Consider the following 14,548-nt stretch of genomic DNA (forward strand, 5'->3'; position numbering starts at 1 on the left):
GAATGAATGAAATATTCTTATTAAATACTTTTTTATTTTCATAGTTGAATGTACTGACAACAAAATCACACAAACATTTTAAAAAAATCTAATTTATCAACCCATGGAGGTCTGGATTTGGAGTCACACTCAAAATTAAAGTGGAAAACCACACTACAGGCTGATCCAACTTTGATGTAATGTCCTTAAAACAAGTCAAAATGAGGTTCAGTAGTGTGTGTGGCCTTCACAGGGCCAACCGCACCAGCATATGGTCTCACAAGGGGTCTGAGGATCTCATCTCGGTACCTAATGGCAGTCAGGCTACCTCTGGAGAGCACATGGAGGGCTGCGCGGCCCCCCAAAGAAATGCCACCCCACACCATGACTGACCCACCGCTAAACCGGTCATGCTGGAGGATGTTGCAGGCAGCAGAACGTTCTCCATGGCGTCTCCAGACTCTGTCACGTCTGTCACATGTGCTCAGTGTGAACCTGCTTTCATCTGTGAAGAGCACAGGGCGCCAGTGGCGAATTTGCCAATCTTGGTGTTCTCTGGCAAATGCCAAACGTCCTGCATGGTGTTGGGCTGTAAGCACAACCCCCACCTGTGGACGTCGGGCCCTCATACCACCCTCATGTCTGTTTCTGACCGTTTGAGCAGACATGCACATTTATGGCCTGCTGGAGGTCATTTTGCAGGGCTCTGGCAGTGCTCCTCCTGCTCCTCCTTGCACAAAGGCGGAGGTAGCGGTCCTGCTGCTGGGTTGTTGCCCTCCTACAGCCTCCTCAACGTCTCCTGATGTACTGGCCTGTCTCCTGGTAGCGCCTCCATGCTCTAGACACTACGCTGACAGACACAGCAAACCTTCTTGCCACAGCTCGCATTGATATGCCATCCTGGATGAGCTGCACTACCTGAGCCACTTGTGTGGGTTGTAGACTCCGTCTCATGCTACCACTAGAGTGAAAGCACCGCCAGCATTCAAAAGTGACCAAAACATCAGCCAGGAAGCATAGGAACTGAGAAGTGGTCTGTGGTCACCACCTGCAGAACCACTCCTTTATTGGGGGTGTCTTGCTAATTGCCTATAATTTCCACCTGTTGTCTATTCCATTTACACAACAGCATGTGAAATTTATTGTCAATCAGTGTTGCTTCCTAAGCGGACAGTTTGATTTCACAGAAGTGTGATTGACTTGGAGTTACATTGTGTTGTTTAAGTGTTCCCTTTATTTTTTTGAGCAGTGTATTTTTTTAAAATCAATCTACACACAAAACCCCATAATGATAAAGCAAAAAACAGTTTTTTTTTTTAGAAATGTTTGCAAAAAAAACCCAGTAATATCAGACTCTTTACTCAGTACTTTGTTGAAGCACCTTTAGCAGCGATTACAACCTCAAGTCTTCTTGGGTATGACGCGTTAGGCGCCTTTTGGCAAACTCCAAGCGGGCTGTCATGTGCTTTTTACTGAGGAGTGGTTTCCGTCTGGCCACTACCATAAAGGCCTGATTGGTGGAGTGCAGCAGAGATGGTTGTCCTTCTGGAAGGTTCTCCCATCCCTTGGAGCTCTGTCAGAGTGACCATAGGGTTCTTGGTCACCTCCCTGACCAAGGCCCTTCTATTGCTCAATTTGGCCAGGTGGCCAGCACTAGGAAGAGTCTTGGTGGTTCCAAACTTCTTCCATTTAAGAATGATGGAGGCCACTGTGTTCTTGGTGACCTTCAATGCTGAAGAAATGTTTTGGTACCCTTCCCCAGATCTGTGGCTCGACACAATCCTTTCTCGGAGCTCATCGTACAATTCCTTCGACCTCATGGCTTGTTGGACCTTATATAGACAGATGTGTGCTTTTCCAAATCATGTCCAATCAATTGAATTTACCACAGGTGGACTCCAGTCAAGTTGTAGAAACATCTCAAGGATGATCAATGGAAACAGGATGCACCTGAGCTCATTCTAGAGTCTCAGAGCAAAGGGTCTGAATACTTATGGAAATACGTTGTTTTTTTTTAATATAAATTTGCTAAAATTTCTAAGAAACTACTTTTTGCTCTGTCATTATGGGTTATTGTGTGTAGTAGATTGATGAGAGGAAAAAAAATATTTTATCATTTTATAATAAGTCTGTAACGTAACAAAATGTAGAAAAAGTGAAGGGGTCTGAATACTTTCCGAATGCACTATATCTTTATTTTGACAACGTTAATGTTGATCCTCTCCAACCTGGCCTTTCAAATTTGTTGATTAATATGTATAAGTATTAACCTGATACACTATGTTATTATCATTATCAGGTTAACAAAGTGTTTCAAATAGGTTTTGTTAAGAAACATATCAATGTAAACAAGTGTACAATCCAATTTTTTTTACCCATAACTGAAAGTGTTACCATGGCGATGCTTCCTGTATATGTAACCAATGACTGAAGGCTAACAAACACACAGTGGATTGAGCAAGAGAGGAAGGAGGGGAACTGACCTAATTTTCGTATTTAACATTAGAGAGATTGTGTCTGAATTATTTTAATCTATGAGGCCATACTTGCAAACAATAATTTAAATTAAAGGTCAAATTTATGCATTAGCCAAAATCTTTGATTTAGTGTCACGGGATAGAATGCTACATTGTAGCTGGTCCAATTAGATAGCATAGGGCTAACATTGCCAGGTGAACTTCACCAGGTGGCACTGATTATTTCCTGTAACAAATGTCTCATTAGCCTATCAAAGATCTGAAACTTTCTCTCCTCAAACCAATAGTATTTCATAAATATATATCTATTTTTTAAAGGCAACTCGGTCACCAGAGGAAATACATTTAAAACTTGAATTTGGAGGTTTGCAATGTATCCCCCTGGTGGATGAGGTGACCTATTTTAGTTTAGTATTATAGTATTATTTATTAGTATATTTAGTATTTTAGTTAATATTATAGTATTATTTATTAGTATATGTAGTATTTTAGTTTAGTATTATAGTATTATGTATTAGTATATTTCGTATTTTAGTGTAGTATTATAGTATTATTTATTAGTATATTTGGTATTCTAGTGTAGTATTATAGTATTGTTTATTAGTATATTTAGTATTTTAGTTCAGTATTATAGTATTATTTATTAGTATATTTGGTATTTTAGTTTAGTATTATAGTATTATGTATTAGTATATTTGGTATTTTAGTGTAGTATTATAGTATTGTTTATTAGTATATTTAGTATTTTAGTTTACTATTATAGTATTATTTATTAGTATATTTAGTATTTTAGTTTAGTATTATGTATTAGTATATTTAGTATTTTAGTTTAGTATTATAGTATTATTTATTAGTATATTTAGTATTCTAGTGTAGTATTATAGTATTGTTTATTAGTATATTTAGTATTTTAGTTTAGTATTATAGTATTATTTATTAGTATATTTGGTATTTTAGTTTAGTATTATAGTATTATGTATTAGTATATTTAGTATTTTAGTTTAGTATTATGTATTAGTATATTTAGTATTTTAGTGTAGTATTATAGTATTGTTTATTAGTATAGTTAGTATTTTAGTTTACTATTATAGTATTATTTATTAGTATATTTGGTATTTTAGTTTAGTATTATAGTATTGTTTATTAGTATATTTAGTATTTTAGTGTACTATTATAGTATTATTTATTAGTATATTTAGTATTTTAGTTTAGTATTATGTATTAGTATATTTAGTATTTTAGTTTAGTATTATAGTATTATTTATTAGTATATTTAGTATTCTAGTGTAGTATTATAATATTGTTTATTAGTATATTTAGTATTTTATTTTAGTATTATAGTATTATTTATTAGTATATTTGGTATTTTAGTTTAGTATTATAGTATTATTTATTAGTATATTTAGTATTTTAGTTTAGTATTATGTATTAGTATATTTAGTATTTTAGTGTAGTATTATAGTATTATTTATTAGTATATTTAGTATTTTAGTGTAGTATTATAGTATTGTTTATTAGTATAGTTAGTATTTTAGTTTACTATTATAGTATTATTTATTAGTATATTTGGTATTTTAGTTTAGTATTATAGTATTGTTTATTAGTATATTTAGTATTTTAGTTTAGTTTTATAGTATTATTTATTAGTATATTTAGTATTTTAGTTTAGTATTATAGTATTATTTATTAGTATATTTAGTATTTTTGTGTAGTATTATAGTATTATTTATTAGTATATTTAGTATTTTAGTTTAGTATTATAGTATTATTTATTAGTATATTTAGTATTTTAGTTTAGTATTATAGTATTATTTATTAGTATATTTAGTATTTTAGTTTAGTATTATGTATTAGTATATTTAGTATTTTAGTGTAGTATTATAGTATTGTTTATTAGTATATTTAGTATTTTAGTAATATTTATTAGTATATTTAGTATTTTAGTTTAGTATTATGTATTAGTATATTTAGTATTTTAGTGTAGTATTATATTATTATTTATTAGTATATTTAGTGTTTTAGTGTAGTATTATAGTATTGTTTATTAGTATATTTAGTATTTTAGTTTACTATTATAGTATTATTTATTAGTATATTTGGTATTTTAGTTTAGTATTATAGTATTGTTTATTAGTATATTTAGTATTTTAGTTTAGTATTATAGTATTATTTATTGGTATATTTAGTATTTTAGTTTAGTATTATGTATTAGTATATTTAGTATTTTAGTGTAGTATTATAGTATTATTTATTAGTATATTTAGTATTTTAGTTTAGTATTATAGTATTATTTATTAGTATATTTAGTATTTTAGTTTAGTATTATAGTATTATTTATTAGTATATTTAGTATTTTAGTTTAGTATTATGTATTAGTATATTTAGTATTTTGGTGTAGTATTATAGTATTGTTTATTAGTATATTTAGTATTTTAGTTTACTATTATAGTATTATTTATTAGTATATTTGGTATTTTAGTTTAGTATTATGTATTAGTATATTTAGTATTTTAGTGTAGTATTATAGTATTGTTTATTAGTATATTTAGTATTTTAGCTTACTATTATAGTATTATTTATTAGTATTTTTAGTATTTTAGTTTAGTATAATAGTATTATTTATTTGTATATTTAGTATTTTAGATTAGTATTACAGTATTATTTATTAGTATATTTAGTATTTTAGTTTAGTATTGTAGTATTATTTATTAGTATATTTAGTATTTTAGTTTAGTATTATAGTATTATTTATTAGTATATTTAGTATTTTAGTTTTTACTATTTTAGTATGACCCCCATATCTGTTCAGTCTAGTATATGCTGAGTTAACATGCTGGATAATTGGGAGAATGAAGCTCTATTTCCATCCAAGAAGTGTAAACGGCTGGAGATCGCTAAACGACATCGGCACTCGGATCGGAACCTGTGCTTAGCCAGATATGACATGAAAATAGAGGTCTTTGGCCACGCCAAAGTTTGGCGTTGAAAGAAAGATGCATATTTAGAGAATAAACCTCATCCCTACTGTAACATATGCTGGTGAATCTTTGATGTTTTGGGGCAACTTTGCTTACACTGGTCCTGGGGACCTTTCTTAAAGGTCAACGACGGCATCATGAACTTTACCCAGTACTAGGTAATTTCAGCCCAAAAAATCTGGTTTCCACTGCCAGGAGGCTGACACCTGGCCTCAAATGAAGACAATATCCCCAAGCACAGGTCAACATCCACAAGGAAATTGTGTTATTTAAAAAAAAAAAAAAAAAATATGTACATTTTGCAATGGTCTTCTCAGTCTCCGGACTTGGACCCCATTGAAATCCTGTGGTTTGAATTGAAAAGAGCAGTCGAAGGATATCAAGGATCTGGAAAGATTCTGTATAGGAGGAATGGTCTACGATCCCTCCCAATGTGTTCTCTAATCTCATAAAGCATGTTAGAAAACGACTCAGTGTTGTTATCCTCGCAAGGTGAGGTATTGAAAGTTATTGAAAACAGGGGTGCCAATAATTTGACCTGTCTTTTTAGAAAATAAAAAAAAGATAACTTGTAAAAAAAAAAACGATATTTCTCTGAGCAATTGTATTAGTATAAATAATTTTTGACCTGAATGTATATGTAACGTTTGATCAGAGAAACCACGCTTGTGTGATTAGTAAATTTGTCTGAGACCTGCTCCCAGAGCGAAATGCCTAGGCTTAAGCTCAGCAGGCTAACAAGAATGATGCATGCAATACTTTGTTATTGTTGTTGTTGCCAGTCTATTTTTACCAGTCAGAATAGAGCTGAAGATTGCTGAATAGCGGTTCCCCAAAATACTTCAGAACAAAATGGAGAAACACTGTCAGTTTCAATGATGTAGGTGATTTTTTTTTTTATACTTTACTTGGAAAAAAGTTTCCCTGACACCTGCTGAAGCCGAAGTTTCAAAACTGCAAACTGCTGCCTCACAATTCCCTCCTCAGCCCGAGAAGAGCTTCTAACCCCTTTTTTCGTCATTCCGTTATTCAAAATTCACTAAGAAAACAGGTGAGCTGTGTCTCTCAGCATAAGACGCAATGACCTGTGGCATCTGCTGGAGAGCAGGAGAACGCAGACTATCAAAGACACCAGGCAGGAATACTGTGATACTGCACAAGTAGGCATTTCTCTCTCTCCTTCTTTCCTTGTTTTTCTCCTTTCTATCTTCCTTGCTTTTCCCTGTTTGTGTACTGTCATAAAATATTTAGCAAGATACTGTTCGCTCCTCATTACTGCTCCGTGTCAGAGAAGAGAGAGAGAAAGAGAAATAGTGAAACAGACAGAAGGATGAGAGAGAGAGGCAGGGGGAGAGAGAGAGAGAAAGAAAGCGAGAGAGAGGAATATAAATAGTGGGACAGGATGAGAGAGAGAGGCAGAGAGAGAGAGAGAGAGGGAAGAAAGAGAGAGAAGGAGGGAGAGAGGGAAGAAAGAGAGAGGAGGGAAAGAGAGAGGGAAGAAAGAGAGGAATATAAATAGTGGAACAGACAGGATGAGAGAGAGAGGCAGAAAGAGAGAGAGAGGCAGAGAGAGAGAGAAGGAGAGGGAGAGAGAGTGAGAGAGAGAGAGAGAGGGAGAGAGGAGGGAGAGGGAGAGAGAGAAGGAAGAGAGAGAGAGAAGGAAGAGAGAGAAGGAAGAGAGAGAGAAGGAAGAGAGAGAAGGAAGAGAGAGAGAAGGAAGAGAGAGAGAGACAGAAGGAAGAGAGAGAGAGAAGGAAGAGAGAGACAGAAGGAAGAGAGAGAGAGAGACAGAAGGAAGAGAGAGAGAGAAGGAAGAGAGAGAGAAGGAAGAGAGAGAGAAGGAAGAGAGAGAGAAGGAAGAGAGAGAGAGAGAGAGAGAGAGAGAGAGAGAGAGAGACTGATGTGTTCCCCGTCCCCTTTCCTCTCCCCCTCCCACGTTTGACACTTTAAACACTTTAAAGGGTTCCCTAAACCCTTTGAAAAACAGTGCACTATACTAAAGTAATAGGGTGCCATTTGGAAAACATTCAATTCTGGCTAAAATAGAGACCCACAAATAAAACTGGACCAAAAGTCACCAACATCAATACTGTATCCTCCAGTCAGTGTTGAATGTGCTGATTTATCGGTTTGTGCTGTCTTTCCAACTCCTATGGCAATACATCTGAAACCAGGCTACCAAAATACTATGATAATCAGCAGGAAGATCAGCCAGTCTTAATGACTAATAATAACTGTATTATAAAGAACAAGCTAAGAAACTGGTGTATCTTATTTTTTTTGGGGGGGGCAGCCTTCTTGTTAGATACTGGTAAAGATGGCCTATATAAGGGATAATGGGGGGGGGGGGGGGCAGCCTTCTTGTTAGATACTGGTTAAGATGGCCTATATAAGGGATAATGTGGGGGAAGCCTTCTTGTTAGATACTGGTAAAGATGGCCTATATAAGGGATAATGGGGGGGGGCAGCCTTCTTGTTAGATACTGGTAAAGATGGCCTATATAAGGGATAATGGGGGGGGGGGGGGGCAGCCTTCTTGTTAGATACTGGTTAAGATGGCCTATATAAGGGATAATGTGGGGGAAGCCTTCTTGTTAGATACTGGTAAAGATGGCCTATATAAGGGATAATGGGGGGGGCAGCCTTCTTGTTAGATACTGGTAAAGATGGTCTATATAAGGGATAATGTGGGGGAAGCCTTCTTGTTAGATACTGGTAAAGATGGTCTATATAAGGGCTTATTGGGGGGGGGGGGGGCAGCCTTATTGTTAGATACTGGTAAAGATGGCCTATATAAGGGATAATGGGGGGGGGGGGGTAGCCTTCTTGTTAGATACTGGTAAAGATGGTCTATATAAGGGATAATGGGGGGGCAGCCTTCTTGTTAGATACTGGTTAAGATGGCCTATATAAGGGATAATGGGGGGGCAGCCTTCTTGTTAGATACTGGTAAAGATGGCCTATATAAGGGATAATGGGGGGGGGCAGCCTTCTTGTTAGATACTGGTAAAGATGGCCTATATAAGGGATAATGGGGGGGGGGGGGGGGGGGGTAGCCTTCCTGTTAAATACTGGTAAAGATGGCCTATATAAGGGATAATGGGGGGGGGGGTAGCCTTCCTGTTAAATACTGGTAAAGATGGTCTATATAAGGGATAATGGGGGGGGGGGGCAGCCTTCCTGTTAAATACTGGTAAAGATGGTCTATATAAGGGATAATGGGGGGGGGGGCAGCCTTCCTGTTAAATACTGGTAAAGATGGCCTATATAAGGGATAATGGGGGGAGGGGGGCAGCCTTCCTGTTAAATACTGGTAAAGATGGCCTATATAAGGGATAATGGGGGGAGGGGGGCAGCCTTCCTGTTAAATACTGGTAAAGATGGTCTATATAAGGGATAATGGGGGGGGCAGCCTTCTTGTTAGATACTGGTAAAGAAGGCCTATATAAGGGATAATGGGGGGGTAGCCTTCTTGTTAAATACTGGTAAAGATTGTCTATATAAGGGATAATGAGGGGGGGGCTTCTTGTTAGATACTGGTAAAGATGGCCTATATAAGGGCTTATTGGGGGGTAGCCTTTACATTTTTTATTTTACCTTTATTTAACTAGGCAAATCAGTTAAGAACAAATTCTTATTTTCAATGACGGTCTAGGAACAGTGGGTTAACTGCCTTGTTCAGGGGCAGAACAACAGATTTTTACCTTGTCAGCTCAGGGATTCGATCTTGCAAACCTTTCGGTTACTAGTCCAACGCTCTAACTACTAGGCTACCTGCCGCATCCCTCCCAATAAGCCATCTTTACCAGTAGTTCCTAGTGCACTACTTTTGACCAGGGCCCATAGGGAAGAGGGTGCACTACTTTAGACCAGGGCCCATGCACTACTTTAGACCAGGGCCCATAGGGAAGAGGGGGCACTACTTTTGACCAGGGCCCATAGAACTCTGGCCAAAGGTAGTGCACTATGTAGGGAAGAGGGTGCCATTTGGGATACTCCTCCTTGATTGCAGTATGTGGTAAATGTAGCACCATTTAACTTGTACTGTGTGTGAACTGTTATCTTTCTGGATCCCCTTCAAAACAGTGAGGTAAATTAAGCAGAGTGTATACGACACAATTTTGGCCTCGATTTGGCTGTCCCTTTTTTTTGAGATCGGAGAGAAAATCCCCATGTCGTTGTCACGGTCGTCATAACGAGGAGACCAAGGCGCAGCGTGATTAGAATACATACTTCTTTTAATGGAGAATAAAACACTGAACAAACTATACAAAACTAACATGACGCTATGAGACACGAGTACTGACAGGCAACTACACTTAGACAATAACCCACAAACTATCCAAGGAATATGGCTACCCAAATATGGTCCCCAAACAGAGACAACGATAAACAGCTGCCTCTTATTGAGAACCAATCTAGGCAACTATAGACATTTAAAACCCCTAGACTAGGAAAAACCCCATAAACATCCAAAACCCCCTAGACAATACAAAAACTAAACCAACCTCCCTTGTCACACCCTGACCTAACCAAAATAATAAAGAAAACAAAGATAACTAAGGTCAGGGCATGACAGTCGTTGCCTACTCACGGCGCAGTCCGTCCCCGAAGCTTGTTTAATGTGAGCTGGTCAGAGACGCAATCTGAGGGATACCGATCCAGGCTTTGAGCCTTCCCAGGCGTCCCAAAAATGTTCAAACATGTTTGTTTTTATTGGCACAAAATCTGCAATTCTCTTTTAGTGTGAGATGTACGTCGGCAAGTTTTTGAGAACAGTGATGAGCAATAGCCAATGAGAGCTCACCAGAGAAGCCAGTGAGATGATGTGGTACCGCTCACAGAAATCTGATTTAATTACTAGTATTCCTAATTTGTATGGTATCCCATCACCCAGAATGTGTAGACTCTCGAGCAGCAGTGATGACTACCACTAGTATGTAGTTCACAATCAATGTTATTCAATTCAAAATGTGTCGGCTAGATATTTCAACTCTGTATGACTGAACATATTTCTGAGGCTGCTTTGAGCCACAGCTCGTTTTAGATAGTTATCTTATCACATCGTCGCATCATTGTTTTCACAAGACACTGTGGTATGGAGAATCCTCACGACCAAGTGATGAATCTTGTATTGTGGTAGCCCGTACTGCGCCACATCGTTTAGCACCACTATGCTGGCATGACAAACAACTACAGGAAAGTCGGTCGTTTAATGTGAGAGGCTCACATGCTGACCACACGGCTCGCGCAAGTCTATGTAGACGGGCGCTAAAATAGAACGTGGCGCTTGATGTGCTGCAAGTCCCGCCTCTCCCATCTCCCCATTGGTTTGGGGGGGGGGGTCAACATCAAAAGTAACAGTCAGTATCTGGTGTGGCCACCAGCTGCATTAAGTGCTGCAGTGCATCTCCTCCTCGTGGACTGCACCAGATTTGCCAGTTCTTGCTGTGAGATGTTACCCCACTCTTCCACCAAGGCACCTGCACCATCCCAGGCAAAAGATGTGGGATAGCAGAGAATCTGTGCCTTCCTTAAAAAGGGTTTTGGGGATAACCCATTCTTTTACGTCATATAGCGCAACATCGTCTGAACACTGAGGGACTAGTGTTGCATAGGAGTGACATCCCCTAATATAAGTCAATGGGGATACTGCAGACGTATGTGGACACCCCTTCAAATGAGTAGATTTGGCTATTTCAGCCACACCTGTTGCTGACAGGTGTATAAAAATCAAGCACACAACCATGCAATCTCCATAGACAAACATTGGCAGTAGAATGGCCCGTACTGAATAGCTCAGTGACTTTCAACGTGGCACTGTCATTGGATGCCACCTTTGCAACTAGTCAGTTACTAAAATGTCTGCCCTGCTAGAGCTGCCCCGTTTAAGCGTAAGTGCTGTTACTGTGAAGTGGAAACCTCTTGGAGCAACAACGGCTCAGCCGCGAAGTGGTAGGCCACACAACCTCACAAAACAGGACCGCCGATTGCTGAAGAGCGTAGTGCGTAAAAATAGTCTGTCCTTGGTCACTCACTACCGAGTTCCAAACTGCCTTCTGAAAGCAACGTCAGCACAATAACTGTTTGTCTGGAGCTTCATGAAATGGGTTTCCATGGTCGAGCAGCTTCACACAAGCCTAAGATCACCATGCGCAATGCCAAGCGTCAGCTGGGGTGGTGTAAAGCTCGCCGCCATTGGACACTGGAGCAGTGGAAACTGGGTTCTCTGGAGTGATGAATCACACTTTACCATCTGGCAGTCCGACGGACGAATCTGGGTTTGGCTGATGCCAGGAGAACGCTACCTGCCCGAATGCACAGTGCCAACTGTAAAGTTTGGTGGAGGAGTTCCAGTGAAGGGAAGTATTAATGCTACAGCATACAATGACATTCTAGATGATTCTGTGCTTCCAATTTTGTGGCAACAGTTTGGGGAAGGACCTTTCCCGGTTTCAGCAATGACAATGCCCCTGTTCACAAAGCGAGGTCCATGCAGAAACGGTTTGTGGAGATTGATGTGAAAGAACTTGACTGACCTGCACAGAGCCCTGACCTCAACCCCATTCAACAACTTAGGGATAAATTGGAACGCCGACTGCGAGCCAGGCCTAATCGCCCAACATCAGTGCCCGACCTCACTAATGCTCGTGGCTCAATGGAAGCAAGTCCCCGTTCCAACATCTAATGGAAAGCCTTCCCAGGAGTGTGGCTGTTATAACAGCAAAGAGGGGACCACTTCCATATTGATGCCCATGACGAGCTTACTTTTGACCATGTAGTGTACTTCACGGCTTCGACCCGGTTCAATTGAATGTTAGTGACCCACTATGCAGTTCTGCGACGTGTCAACCACAGAGTGAGATTCTATACTGAACAAAAATATGCACTCAACATTCAACAATTTCAATGATTTTATTTTAGTTCATGTAAGGAAATCAGTCAATTGAAATTAATTAATTAGGCCCTAATCTATGGGTTTCACATGACTGGGCAGGGGCGCAGCCATGGGTGGGCTTGAGAGGGCATAGGCCCACCCACTTGGGAGCCAGGGCCAACCAATCAGAATGAGTTTTTCCCCACAAAAGGCCTTTATTACAGACATGAATACTCCTCAGCACCCACACCCTGCTCTTCAGACGATCCCACAGGTGAAGAAGCCAGATGTGAAGGTTATGGGTTGGCATGGTTACACGTTTAATCAGCTTCTTGATATGACACATTTGTCAGGTGGAAGGATTATCTTGGCAAATGAGAAATGCTCATTGACAGGGATGTCAACAAAATTTGTGAACAACATTTTAGAGAAATAAGCTTTTTTTTTGTGTGTATGGAACATTTCTGAGATCGTTTATTTCAGCTCATGAAACATGGGACCAACACTTTACACGTTGCATTTATTCCACAATGTGTATAACAGAAGCTGTTTGGAATGTGAATACAGTCAAATGAATGGCAACTAGCCCCAGATAAATAACGTTTTGAGGCCTCATTGTACAAACACCGGTGCAGTGCACGAACAATCGTGACACTTCTGCATCTCCCTTGTCCATCTGTCTGACTAGCAGAAGCTCAGCCATGGTAATTATGAGTAACTTTAAATGGTTTCTGAAGACGTCCAGTAATTCACTCAATAAATCAGACCCCTTTCAGAGAACCTGTTTCAAGGTGTAATATTTTCCCTTCTACTTTCCTTTCAGATAATAACGTTGAATCAACAACGGTGCTTCAAGTGATTCCCACACCTTTTACTAGCTTTCAGTCAGACAAACAAACAAACAAACAAACAAACAAGACAAATCCATAGTGATTCACTATTTACAACACTACAACATAGGCAAACTGTAGCAAGTATTGACAAGAAGAAGATGAAGGGAGGAATAGCAAAAAGAGAGAACGAAAGAAAGAGAGAACATCGAGAGAAAGAAAGAGAAATAGAGCTAACAGAAAGAACAGAGAGAGAGCCCTGTGGCAGCAAGCGTCCTCAGACTCCTCACCACTGATGCAGAGACTGAGGGAACAGAGGCTCTCCTCGCAGGTCTCGGGGCTCTCCAGCTCCCCCAGGGAGGGGGACGTCCTCCCCCTCTCTCCCCCTCTCTTCCTCGGGGACATCTGCCTCACTATCTTCAGCACCCGGTTTACTCTGTCCATCCTGTTGTCTTATCCTGGAACTAATCCTCCGTTCGTTCACTCTGATCTCCACAAACCGTTTCCCCCCAACACAGTTCCCAGTACAACTCCTCCTGGTCCAATAGCGGTACACTTGTGTAATGTCACATTAGCTGAGAAACATGCAGGCTACGGCTGTATTGAAATACATCAGGGATTGAAGAGAGGAGGGTGGCAGCGAGTGGCATGCTGCCTGGTTGTTTCCCCTCTGGTTGGAAACTGGAAAGTCTGCCTCTCTCTCTCTCTCTCTCTCTACTCCCCCTCCTTTCCTCCCTCTCTTCCCATCTCCTCTTTAATCTCTCTCATTACATACAATATCTCTTTAAAATGAGTTAATCATTCACTGTTTAACTTGACTAAGAATCAGAAGTTAACCTCGGTCCAGAAGGGGAATCACCCCCACTGCTACACAACCAGAGAGGTGTGAGATGATGATGATGATACCGAGGTAATGGTACACAACATAATAACTTCGGTTCCCAGACTGCGGCTGGGGTTAGTCAGTGGCTATTTCAATAGCTCCATGGGATACTTAGGCTAAAAAAAACGACTCAACTTCGAAAAGAGAGAAAACGTCGCAACAATGCTGTGACCAATTTAACAGACAATGAAAAGCCGTACTAAAATGACCAGGATGAAGAGTAAAAAAGGAGGTTCACCTGGACACTTTTATGTTGATTATTGTTGAGGGTCGTTCCATCTAAAAAATATAAAAAAGCCCAAGAAAAAGAGAATTTCTACACCCACCATGTCAGATTGTTCGTTTCTATTAGAAACAGATAAGTTTGGCACTGCACCCAAATGGTACATTTTAATTTATAGGATTCTATATAAATATAATATTCAATAACTATAGTACCTAACACCTGATTTGGACCAAATGTTTTTCAAAAAATTGGTTAGACATAAGGAATCCAAATAAAATGGTCAAAAAGCTGCACCAAT

The 14,548-nt window shown here is 39.0% G+C and overlaps 1 protein-coding gene across 1 annotated transcript in view; it reads right to left on the reverse strand.

Moving 5' to 3' along the window:
* The window catches only part of LOC139369947 (glutamate receptor interacting protein 2b), a 278,884-nt gene extending 265,299 nt beyond the window's left edge, over window positions 1-13,585 (reverse strand). The window contains exon 1 of the mRNA XM_071109230.1: window positions 13,432-13,585. Coding sequence (XP_070965331.1) covers window positions 13,432-13,585 — 154 coding nt within the window. The remainder of the gene's footprint in view (window positions 1-13,431) is intronic.
* Between the last annotated feature and the right edge of the window lie 963 nt (window positions 13,586-14,548).

This window comes from Oncorhynchus clarkii, chromosome 17, assembly GCF_045791955.1.
Source record: "Oncorhynchus clarkii lewisi isolate Uvic-CL-2024 chromosome 17, UVic_Ocla_1.0, whole genome shotgun sequence".
In the NCBI taxonomy this organism is placed as follows: domain Eukaryota; kingdom Metazoa; phylum Chordata; class Actinopteri; order Salmoniformes; family Salmonidae; genus Oncorhynchus; species Oncorhynchus clarkii.